The sequence below is a fragment of the Coffea arabica genome, chromosome 5e, assembly GCF_036785885.1.
Source record: "Coffea arabica cultivar ET-39 chromosome 5e, Coffea Arabica ET-39 HiFi, whole genome shotgun sequence".
Lineage (NCBI taxonomy): Eukaryota > Viridiplantae > Streptophyta > Magnoliopsida > Gentianales > Rubiaceae > Coffea > Coffea arabica.
In genome coordinates this window covers 51,402,943-51,415,128 of record NC_092318.1, presented here as the reverse complement: position 1 = coordinate 51,415,128, position 12,186 = coordinate 51,402,943, and the positions used below count along the sequence as shown (strand labels likewise).

Here is a 12,186-nt window from a genome sequence, read left to right as displayed (position 1 = left end):
GTTTATTAATTGTTAATTGATTTGTAATATTTTGTCATTCCTTTGCTAATACTATTTGGTATTAGCATTGATTTGTAATACTTTGTCATTCCTTTGCTAATACTATTTGCTAATACAACCTATTTGGTATGTAGCACAAAGGACAAATTTGGTACGTAGCACAAAGGACAAATTTGGTACAAATTTCTCATCTCACTTCCTAAAATAATACTTTAATGTCACTTTTTTCAGCTTAGACTGAATATGCAAAGAATCAGCAAAGTTCAAGAGAGGTCAAATGCTATTTCTTAAACCATAGGAGAGGTGAGTGTGAGTGTTAGAAACCTCATGGGAGGTTTCTGCAATTTTCCCAATAATTTACTGAATGACCCAATTTCGCCCGATAAGAACATTAATTAGATCATCATAAGATTTAGGGAAATTTTCATATACCTCTCCTAAGATTTCTAGCAGTCTCACTCCCCTCCCTTGAGGTTTCCAAAATATTAGATACCTCCCTAGACAAAATTTTTGGTCCTATTTCTTACATCATCGTTAGCAAAAATACTTAAATACCTGCATAGTTAACAGATATTTTTGCAATTATCTAGACAAATTTAGTTAAGTTAGTTATGAATACGGTTAATATAATCAACGATTATTTAGATTCCTTTAATGAATATATAAGTTGCCATGAACAAAATGACGCCAAAATTAGGCGCCAGTTGATAATTGATATATGGCCTAGAAAGTTTCGGGTACAACAAGTCATTTCAATTAGTCTCTTTAAGCTATTGTTGATATATGTCAAAGAAAGCTTGATACATGACATAGAATGCTCTAGATTCTCACCTTTGCTGCTGCATTTTGCTCTTATAAATAGGCTTGTGAATTGGTCATTGCACACAGACGTTGCAAATAATGACCAGAAAAGAGCCATTGCTTTCTAGGTGTGAAACTGAAGTTCAAGCCTTCATTCAGTCATTAGTTTCACTTGCACCCCCTTGAGGTTTCATTCTTGTTAAATTCTCTGGTTATTTTTCATATGATATTATCTCACTAATGCAAGACAATGAGGGCATTTGTGGTATCAAATTGTTGTCTCTCTCCAGCTCCCCATTTTTAGTTGTTTGTATTTTTTAATTGGGTTGGATTTGAGATTGCCTACTTAGTTTTAGGGAAAGTTTCTGATATTTTAAAAACCCTAGGAGAGAGGTGTGAGACTGTCAGAAACCTTAGGGGAAATTTATGAAATTATCCCTAAGATTTATAATTCGACTCTTAAATCCTGCAAGAAATTTTAAATAAATTAGTAAATGACATTCAAGATATCAAGTAATATGTTTGAAATTCTTACTACAAATTGCGTGTTCCTTTATTTTTTTACCTTTTATTTGTTTTGTCAACTCAAGTCTATTGATTTAAAATGCGGCTACTTCAATTTTCATCCCCTTGTTATATGTCATTTTTTCCCGTCTCAGTTGTGTTAAAGTTTTAGTGATATCAAATCACTGTCAAAACCTTTTTATTTTTTTTAACTTATGTTCAAACCTTTTTTTTTTTGTGAAATTGTTAAATTTTCACCCTTTCATCTTTTATAAATATTATGTATTTATGAACATATAACTATTGATATATGTGCAAGAAGTTTGAAATTAGATTCTAGTGTGTTTGGATTGGGATGATTTGAGAAAAAAATAATTTGCTTGCATCATAAATACAAATTTCAATACATCTTTTTATCTCGCATACATCACATCATAAAAAATGTTACAATAATTATGTCAAATAAACTCCTATCCAAACACAAACTTCTCCTTTATAGATTTCCAATTGTGACAATCAAACATGTATTCTACCAACCGCGTATTCTTTCTTCAGTCATTAGTTATCACAAACATGTATACTATCATGAAGAAGAAGAAGAAGACTCAACTGGTATGGTAAAGCTAAGGGCTCATTACAGCCTATATCAATTTTGTCATAATAATTTATGTTCCACAATTAGAACAGTGCAAAATAAGATATGAATTCTCCTTTATCAGCCACTCGTTTCCCTTCCCCTAAGTCAAATAGTAGTAATGATAACAAATGAGAACGTATACAAAAAAATGACATCAGACCAAAGATAAAATCATAAAATACAAAATGGAAAATGGAAAATGTTACTTAATTGTGATAAGCAGAAAAGGAAATAGTAGTAGCTGGATTTGGTCAAGATAAATGCTGGAGAGAAGTGGGTGGGTTTATTGGGTCGGAGTAGTGCTGATAGAACCAATTGTGGAATGAGCAATTCAGCCGAAAGAATAGTAGCCTCAAACTTTTCAGCATCACTTGGGAGGCCCAACAATGACGATTAACCATTGAATTTCTGGGTGGCGGCACGTTGGCGGACCTGTGGTCCCTCAGGCAATAGTGGGGACCAATGGGCCCAATGATCCTCTAAGGAAACCCAATAGGAGACAATAATTTTCTGCAGACATCAGTTGTCGCCATGCTTGAGGTTGACAGAGAATTTTTTTTGGTTTATAATAAAATTGGAAAAAGTGGGATGGGGATTGATTTCTTCTCCAAAAGAAGTCCTAATTCTTGCCTTTGCTCCCATACACAAAAGAAAGCTATGTTGAACCCATGATTGCAGCTTCTTGGGATAGCCCAGACAACCCAATATGCCAACACTTGAATACTTTTTACTACTACTCCATAATTTTTCTCGCACTTCTAATCCTCTTTTGCTTTTCAGCAAAGTATTCTTGGAAGTTGTGTTGTTCCAAGGGATAAAGTTACAAAAGCAAATGGACAGAGACTCATGCATATCCATTCAATAGCTATTAACAAAACAAGGATCAGTAAAAATTATACTCCTGCTTTGGTGTCTTTTTATGGCACTTTGGCTAAATTAAAAAGACTGGATACTTCAATGTTTCACCTGTGTGGACAATTATTTTTCTATTCAAAGTTGATCGTCCGATCGTCTGTCAACCATATAATCAAAATGTAAAGTTTGTTGAAACCTTGCCATCCATCAATGCTGTAAATCTCTACCAGATAAAGAATCTTGGTGAATTTTTTTTGGATTTTTTTGTCAATTGTCACCGTTTACTCCTACTCCTACTCTAACCTATTCTAAGGGGTAACCTAACTGAGTCAAGGGGAATCGACAGAGATTGAATCACTATCGGACAATACGGATGCACTACGCACCTACATGGATCTAAGAGAAATCACATTAGTAACAACATGATGGGAGGCAAAGTTTGAACCCTTGACGTGGTGGCTAACTACTCTAGTGATGGTTAATCTTGGTGAAACTTCACCCGGGTGATTTGCAGACTTACCTAGTTCCACTGGGCACATCTCTAATATATTACTTATCATGGTAGGAAGCTAGGGATTTGATCAAGAGTGTGATATAGTTTAAATGTATCCTTATGTTTTGGCTGAGAAGTTGAAGAAAGCCAGTAAACTATTCTACAAGAAGCCACTGATATATCAAAAGGCATTACATTCTTTGTTGCCATTCTTTAACCAATTCAGAACAAATTTCATTGGATTAAGCCACACGCTCCTAGTATCATTACAAATCAGATAGTTTAATTAAGGCTTAAGTTGGCAGGTTCTAATACATGATATTGACCACCAGGTCTAATCAAGATGCCCCAACAAGGGGTCCATTGCTTGTTCAGTGATCCCACATTTAGGCATAAAGCCATTCCTCTTACCTTGTTCATATCACCCAACTTTAATTCTGTATAAATCATTCTCCAGCACTCTATATCTCACTTGAATTCATTAGTCTAGAACTGATCAAATTCCATGGAAATCCACAGGCGAAAAAGCAGTTCCGGGGACAAATTTTCATTTCCAATCATCCCAATTCAAGATCAAGATTTCGAGTTTGGTTGTGTCACACCAGGTTCACCAAATTCTACAGCAGATCGTTTGTTCTTCAATGGCATACTTTTACCTCATGCTTTCCCATGTCAGCCTACAAACAACGTCATCAGTTTCTCAAGATCAACTAGTAGAACCAGCAGCGTATGCAGCAAAGATTCATTGATGTCGTCGCGAAGCAACAGTACGAATAGCAGCAGAAGTAGTAGCTGCAGCAGTGCAAGAACGAGCACAAGTGAGGCTGCAGGACCGTGTACATCGGACAGCAAATTATTCAGCAATAATCAGACAAAAATTGCTGGCAAAAACCCTGTTGAAAAAGACTTGTACCAAGCAACAAGGAAGCCTGTTTTGACTCCACATTACGGCTCTTCTCAAAGGTGGCAATTCATTGCACCGGCGCCAGCTATGATGCATCAAGTTTCACGAGCAAGGAAGGCTAAAATTTCTGTAAGAGATCAAGTATGCAAGTCAAAGAAGCAAGGCCAGGATTGGACAATTGCTAGAAGAACGTGGTTTGGCCTGAAATTCTTGAGGGCTGTTGCGTCCGCATGCAAAGAATGTCATGCTGTGAAACCATCTTCGCGGAAGTGTTTTGAAAAGAAATAAGAGGCTTGAAGGTTGAGACAAGTGATAATAGTGATAGTGAATCATTGGTTGAATGGTTTTCCTTTTTTCCCTTTTTTCCATTTCCTGCCTCAGGTTCACTGCTGCTGGACATAATCCATCACTTAATTACTTGGCATCTGCGAGCTAATCTTAGAAAACTGATTTTGACTCTGAAAGAAAAACTGCGTGTAACTAAAATCAGGCAATTAAAGCTATTGGGGTTTGGCTTGTAAGCCCCGTTATTGATAGTTCAGAATCATCATTTCATCTTAATGAAGATGTTGATGTTAAAGACCAAATTTATCTTTTAGAGCATTTATAAGAAACTAGGACTCATTCGCCTGCATTCCATTGTTAATTCCTTTTCCATACTCGACGCTTCCTCCCTAAAAATTACTGCACAACACAGCATCCACGACAATGTTGAAGTAAGAATTGGTCCAAATGTTTCGCAGTCGCTTGTAAACATATTATTATATTTTACATACTAGAAGTACTGGGTTGTGCAAAATTGAAGCATTTTGTCTTCTAACAATTGTACATCTTTACCAGACAAAGTAGCAGTACACAATATTGTTGTTTTTTCTCTACGAGTGTGGCTCAATGTGCAAATATGAAATGGTTGGATAAACAATAACTTTGTGGAAACTTTCCGGTGGTGCAACATAGACAAGCCGCCGGAGAATGATAAAAGGAAGAATCCAACGGCAACAGTTTCCTTGATGCCCCAACCGAGCAAGTCTGCACAGACTTTTGCTGCCCTTGGATGTGCTGAAAGATGCGGATCCTCTATTTTTAACTTGTAAGCACATCTCGTGGACTCAAAATGGGATCGAGCAATCCTAGCCAAGAATTACCACTTCCTCATCAGTAGATATTACAAGAACAACAATGAAGCCGGATAAACCAAACAGACAAGAATCTTTCCATGGCAAAATCAAGTTCGTCTGCTCCAAATCCAGTCGAGAGTGAGGGCCAAAATGTCAAGGAAGGTGCATTTGTCACATCAACTCGAGTAGAAACAAGTTAGAAATCTTCCCCCTCAGCCATTCAGTGGTTGAAGTGGGATGTTGCAGTAACTAGAAAGAGACAAATATGACCTATATGGGTTGCCACTTGCCTAATTATATTTCGCATGGCAGTCACCCGGCCCTGAGATCAGGATTGATGGAAACCCCAGATACAGTATACTGAAGACAAGACGGCAGTTTTTTGTCTTGTTTATTCAACCCACTAACACTACATAGCCATATATATATATAGTCTTCCTCGACGGGTGAAGTCAGGTATCTAATCTTGGAATGCATTTAAAGAATTACGGCACTCAAAAAAAGGATCACCCCAGTGAATGGCTTATCCTATAGGAGCGTAGGACCATAAGTCGACAAGGGTCAATCCATTGTTCCTTAGGATACTTGAGACAAAATCATGCAGAATAAAGGATTCACCATTACATGATCAAGGGTGATGCCAATTGGGAGGGGTCGTAAATAGGCCCCTCATCCCAGTTCTTGAATTGATGTTACATAGAAGACGTGGATTTTGAACATCTGTGAAACACACAAATTAAGTCGAGAGGCAGGCTATTATTGTTAGGTATAGAATTTTCTGCCAATTACACCCAAATGAGCATGATTATAATATTATTTTTGTTTAAAGCATATACAAAAAAAATGAAACTAAATTGATTAAATTTTACTTTTTGGATGGATAAAACCTTACAACTTTCATCATAATTTTAGCCCATTTTGCACCATCAAAATGTTCTGGGCAAATTGAATCACAAAGCATTCACAGATGAGTTTGATTTTTGAGTATGTTGACCTGCTTGTGAAAAATAAAATTATTAACATAAACAAATTATTGTAGAAAAACTTAATTGTATAAATTTTAAAAATAGATAGATGAATGGAGAAAAAAAAAGTAACAGAGAAAATCTCGCCTCATTGGCCACCAGTGGAATCTAGAACAGGAAACAGGAAATGTAAATATGGTAACTTTGCACGTTCAAATCTGGACCAGCATGGTCTGCTCTACATTGCGAACCTTGTCACCGTGGGAGGGGAAGGGCAGTCAGTAGACTGAATTGAACCCGCGACCTTCCACACCATGGAGTAAAGCAAAAACCAAGCCATTTCTTACCAGTCGGAGGTTAGGTCTTTGATGAATGTTTCCAAGTAACGTAGCATTGAGCTCTCCATGTAGGTTTTTTGAGCATATATGTAGTCTCCATAATGGCCGATTTTATAGGCCATTTGGGGGTTAGATGTTTCACTAAGATGAACTTGAGAATCTAAAACAACATGGAAAACTGTCCATTGGATGAAAGAACAAGATACCAAGAGCACTAGAAGTCTAAAACAAACATGATTCCGAGACAAAGGGAGAGCTCAAGGGCTGCCTAAATACAAGTTTGCACCCTTAATGCCCTCATACAATCCTTGCCAAATTACTCCAGGAAAGTTTCCATGACATCAGAATACATCCCTGCTTCATTCCTATACTCTCCAGGATTATGTTGATGGTGATCTAGTGAGGTGGATGAGGAAGATGAATTCATTCTTGCAGGCAATGTAAAGCTCCTCTTGAACTTATTCTCCATCTTCCTAACGCTATCTGGATGGCTATCCAAGCTCAAGAACTCGTTTGGATTTGCACCGCTACTGTTATGCAAACTTGAAGCATCTGAATTTGGATTTGGATGATGATTTTGCTCTGCCTTGCTACCTAAACCATCAGGATTGAACAAAAGCTTAGCATCGTCACTTCGTCCGGTGAGAGCATTGAAGAATGTCAATCCATTAGGCCACTTGATGTCATGTTCATGATCTCCCATCATATCTTCCATTCTTGCTTCAGATGAATGAGGAAGAAGGAACATATGAGTCTCATCTTTGGACGGTGGTATTCCAAGCCTGGCAGAGTTTTGAAAGCTGGGAGATGCAAGGACTGCATTTGCTGAAGGAATCGGCCTGGGACCCCAACTGAAGAGGGGAGGGGGAGAGCGAATAGGCATGGTAGGCTGCTTCATAGGAACTCCAGATTGAGATGAACTATTCCTTGTGGAAGAGAACAACTGAGATAGGTAAAACCCTGATTGATAGCCTAAAGATTCGAATGTGTGCCTCATTCTCAGCACAAAGTGGAGGTCTTCAGGTATCTGAGAAGTATAAAAAGATTTTCATCTCCAGTTACTTTTTCTTTCACGGGCTATGCTAAGTATTCAAGTTCAAGAAAAGGGCAAAAGAATCAGTAATCAAAACTCACAATCTTGCAGGAACCGAGCTGCAAGAGGCCATGGCCAGCTTGAATTACAGCAATAGTCTGGTGAAAACAAATCAAGACTTGACTAAGCAAGAAAAAGAGTAAATAATGAAGCAAACTTGAACAAAACACCCAAATATAGAAAGGAAAAGGCAGGACAGAAGCAATAATAGTGCTGGACTTTGATTTCTGACCTGAATACCTGACTCAAACTGATCAGTCCACTCGGGAGGAAGCTGCAATTAATAAACCAAAAGTACTTAGGATTCATCAGTCTAGATCATGGTTTTCATGTTTTACCAGACAAATAATTGAACTACAAGATTAAGCCCACTTTTGGCATACTACCATAATACCCTACGCCCAAAACGGGATTCATTATTTTGCCAGATGGTTAAACACGGTATTTACTTTCTACCAGAGAAGATAATCACAGTTAAGTGTTCTGTTTTGATGTATACATACAGCATCAAATGAACTCTGCCAGTAATTGGAGATATTCGGTTCACATTCCGTAGGCTCTTTGAAAACCCATTTATGGCACTTATCAGAAGCCACCTTCCCCATCAACCTGCAACCAATTCATACAATCAGAATCCGCATAGTACCAGATACTAACCTACAAGAGCTAAAATAAAAATCTCCTAAATTGCCTTAAGCCTGCGAACTAATATTAACTCTAAGCATCCAGCTGGTGGAGAAAGTGAGTTGTGCGAGTGAGACAAAATTGAAATCCAATACCAAAGCACCTACCCAGTACCCACCCTTCTCCATAATTATATAGTTGAATAGACATTTTGCTGAAGGCTTTTCTGACAGGATCCTCGCCTTCAATTTCATCCAAACACTCCCCAACTCTTCCTCTGCAGAATCCATCTTCCCACATCAACATCCTGCAGAAAATTTAACCAAGTAACCTTCAATTCCACAAAATCCAGTCCGCTAGTGAATAATACCAACAAATCACGAGAAAAAAGAGACACACATCTATTCTGCCAGTAAGAGTCCTCCTTAGTACCATGCTAAAGCAAGTTATTCTTTAACAAAATGGTCAGTACAACGTTTTTCTCGCTTCCATGCTCTCAAGAAAACTTTTTTTTTTTAAAACTAAAAAGCAAGCAAAATGTTGTACTCTAGTGTTATGTACACTTACAAGCTACCATTGTCATCACCAACTTTGCAACCATTGCCACCTCTGACCCTCCTGAAAGGAATGGAGGAAACCCAAATGAGAGATTAAAGAAAACATCAAAAAAGAAAATCAAAAGCAAAAGGGATGGCAGCAATAATACTAAGGGGCAGATTAATCCCAAAAAGGACGGAGGAAAACAGAGTTGGTTGACACAGAAAGAAAGGAAGACAAAAGAGAGAAAGTGAGAGTAAGTGACATACGGGCGAGGACGAATGGTCCAGAAGACTGAGTAAGTCCAGTCTGTGTTGAGACAGACGCTTCTGAGGGCCTCATGAAGGGCCATCATCCCAACTGCTTCTTTGCTCCTATCTGATGCTCCTGAGCCCACCATCTCTCCTCTCTCTATCTATCTCTCTCTCTCTCTCTTCCTTTACTTTTTCTTCCTAGTAAAACCCCTTTTCTTGACTTGCTATGGAGAGTGTAAATGAGCTTGTAGGGAGAGTATTTTTATCTTGTTTAGCAACGAGAAACTCTACAATAGTGCTTATCAACCACGAGGAAAAGGAAGAGTAGTAGTCTTTCTTCGTCCCATCTTCCCCCCCACAACTACAAGAAGTCCCTTCTTTTTCTTTCTTCCTCGCTTTTATTACTACTTCCGGTCTACCAGTCTCTTTCTTTCTTTCTTTTACATTTTTTTCACCTTCTTCTCTTACCAGATTCTTACTTACCCAACCTGATTGATTACTCCTCCTGGGGGAAGCAAAAAGAGAGAATAATTGACAGAGAAAGTGAGGGGAGTGAAAGTCTGTGTGCGGGCGTGTGTCTGTGCGAAGAAGATGTTGTTGGTTTGAAGTTTTCTTTTGTTTGTTTTTTGTTTCGTTGCTTGTGGATTTTAGTTTTTACCATGAAAATGGGTTGGTGGGGACAGCTTTTATCTCTCTCCCCAGCCCCAAACAATGCACAAACAGTGGAGGGGAAGGACTAGGGACTAAGGAGAGCTGAGCTGCCCATGCAATTTACTTGTGTACCCCTCATCTATTTTTGTACAATCGTATGATAATCTAATTTATTTACTAGTAGTATTAAGAGAATAAAATTGGATATTTCATTAGTATTTAATTTGTGTAAAACACCGAACTTTCTTCATTTTCACCAGATGACAGACTACACATGTACCCAGTGCCAAAAACATGTACCTTTTTTTTTTTTGGCTGACGGAGTGAGTGTCCGGGTTAATCCTTACGGGACCCGACTAATCTCACTCCGGTCCGGAAGGAGAGGCCTCATCCCCCCGAACACGATAACCACGGGACTCGGACCCTTGCGGGTACTGCACATCAACTCTTAAGGAGGCTTGCTGAAACCAACCGAATTGCCCATGAGAGGCAGACAATTTGGTGGGAAGCAAGGGTTGAACCCCTAACCTCCCACCCCACCAGGAGAGGCGGTGGCCACTGAGCTTAGCTCAGTGGTTAATATAAAACATGTAGAGCTCCCACTGAACTAGAGCTCAGTGGGAGCCAAAAACATGTACCTTGAGAGGGCTAATATAAAACATATTTGAACTTGAGTATGCAACATAAAGTAATCTATAGTTGTTGTTGGGGCAAAAAGTTTCAAATTTTTAAATAACACATTTAAAATTTTTTAATTTTACTTTTGGTGCAAATGTGAATTTTTTAAAATTTAGCAAGGCAATGACCCCCTCCCGTGCGGAAAAAACTCTAAGAGCCTTCCTCTAATTACTGGATTTACTCTAATTGTTGTTGTGTATTTTAAACACGATCAATAGACCTAAACCCTTATTCTCATTTCCACACTACAATCTATATCTATATGTATTGAGGAAGGGGTTTTTATCAGAGACCCTCTCAATGGCTTCTAAATTTCTCATTCTTTTTTCTAGATTTTTGTATATTTTAATACATAAAAAGTAGTGGATTATAATCAACTCTATCACCAATCAAATTTAAAATTTAAAACATTCTCACTATCTATTTCATAAACCGTTTATACTTTGTTATTTATACTTTAAATCTTTTTTACTCCTTAATTAAAAACAAATGCTCATTCGTATGCTATTTTAATATAATATTACATTTTTATAATTAAGAAATATTTATCCCCAAACTATCCCTATAACCACCCCTACAAATGAGTTTTGCAAATTACAATTACGTTTCAAAAAAATCACAAATGTGCAACTACATGTAAAGTTGAGAGAGTAAAGTGCAACTAAATGTAAAGTTAAGGGGTTTACTATATTTAACCCTAAAAAAAATCCCAAGAACGGAACAAGTAGTGGGTTATAAATTTTTGTATTTATTTTAATACATAAAAAGTAGTGGGTTATAACCAATCTTATCACCAATCAAATTTAAAATTTAAAGCATTCCCACTATCTACTTCATAAACCTTTTATACTTTGTTATTCTTTTTTTTTAGATTTTTGTATTTATTTTAATACATAAAAAGTAGTGGATTATAATCAACCCTATCACCAATCAAATTTAAAATTTAAAACATTAACACTATTTACTTCATAAACCATTTATACTTTATTATTTATACTTTTAATCCTTTTTACTCCTTAATTAAAGACAAATGCTCATTCGTATGCTATTTTAATACAATGTTACATTTTTATAATTAAGAAATATTTATCCCCAAACTAACCCTACAAATGAGCTTTGTAAATTACAATTACGTTTCAAAAAATCACAAATGTGTAACTACATGTAAAGTTGAGGGGGTACAGTGCAATTATATGTAAAGTTAAGGGGTTTACTATATTTAACCCTAAAAAAAATCTCAAGAACGGAGCAAGTAGTGGGTTATAGATTTTTGTATTTATTTTAATATATAAAAAATAGTGGATTATAATCAACCCTATCACCAATCAAATTTAAAATTTAAAACATTCTCACTATCTACTTCATAAATAGTTTATACTTTATTATTTATATTTTAAATCTTTTTTACTCTTTAATTAAAGACAAATGCTCATTCGTATGCTATTTTAATACAATGTTACATTTTTATAATTAAAAAATATTTATCCCCAAACTAACCCTATAACCACCCCTTCAAATGAGGTTTATAAATTACAATCACGTTTCAAAAAAATCACAAATGTGCAACTAAAGGTAAAGTGCAACTAAATGTAAAGTTGAGGGGGTAAAGTGCAGCTAAATGTAAAGTTAAGGGATTTACTATATTTAACCTTAGAAAAAATCTCAAGAACCGAACAAGTAGTGGGTTATAGATTTTTGTTTAGATTTTTGTATTTATTTTAATACATAAATAGT

At 36.7% G+C, this 12,186-nt stretch overlaps 2 protein-coding genes across 4 annotated transcripts; one reads left to right on the top strand and one right to left on the bottom strand.

Annotated features, from left to right (window-relative positions):
• The first annotated feature begins 3,795 nt into the window (after positions 1-3,795).
• Positions 3,796-4,482, top strand: LOC113687642 (uncharacterized). Its single transcript, XM_027205205.1, has one exon. It carries the CDS (start codon positions 3,796-3,798, stop codon positions 4,480-4,482), a length of 687 nt encoding a protein of 228 aa, XP_027061006.1.
• A 2,294-nt stretch (positions 4,483-6,776) lies between these two features.
• LOC113688595 (protein RICE SALT SENSITIVE 3) lies at positions 6,777-9,670 on the bottom strand. Of its 3 annotated transcripts, none has more exons than XM_027206466.2 (7): positions 9,139-9,670; positions 8,900-8,950; positions 8,511-8,639; positions 8,212-8,317; positions 7,941-7,982; positions 7,750-7,806; positions 6,777-7,642 (listed from the first exon to the last, which is right to left on the bottom strand). In XM_027206466.2, exons 1-7 carry the CDS (start codon positions 9,267-9,269, stop codon positions 6,932-6,934), a joined length of 1,227 nt encoding a protein of 408 aa, XP_027062267.1. In that variant the 5' UTR covers positions 9,270-9,670; the 3' UTR covers positions 6,777-6,931. The 3 variants fall into 3 exon arrangements, with proteins under 3 accessions (XP_027062267.1, XP_027062269.1, XP_071905275.1); XM_027206468.2 differs by having other exon boundaries at positions 8,500-8,639; positions 9,139-9,487; XM_072049174.1 differs by lacking the exons at positions 8,900-8,950; positions 9,139-9,670 and adding an exon at positions 8,732-8,853.
• Between the last annotated feature and the right edge of the window lie 2,516 nt (positions 9,671-12,186).

Coding starts and splice junctions, on each gene's coding strand:
- LOC113687642 (XM_027205205.1), top strand. CDS start 3,796: ATGGAAATCCACAGGCGAAAAAGCAGTTCCGGGGACAAATTTTCATTT.
- LOC113688595 (XM_027206466.2), bottom strand. CDS start 9,269: ATGGTGGGCTCAGGAGCATCAGATAGGAGCAAAGAAGCAGTTGGGATG. Junction 8,951..9,138: donor TGGACCATTCGTCCTCGCCC/GTATGTCACTTA, acceptor CATTCCTTTCAG/GAGGGTCAGAGGTGGCAATG. Junction 8,640..8,899: donor GGTGATGACAATGGTAGCTT/GTAAGTGTACAT, acceptor AATTTTCTGCAG/GATGTTGATGTGGGAAGATG.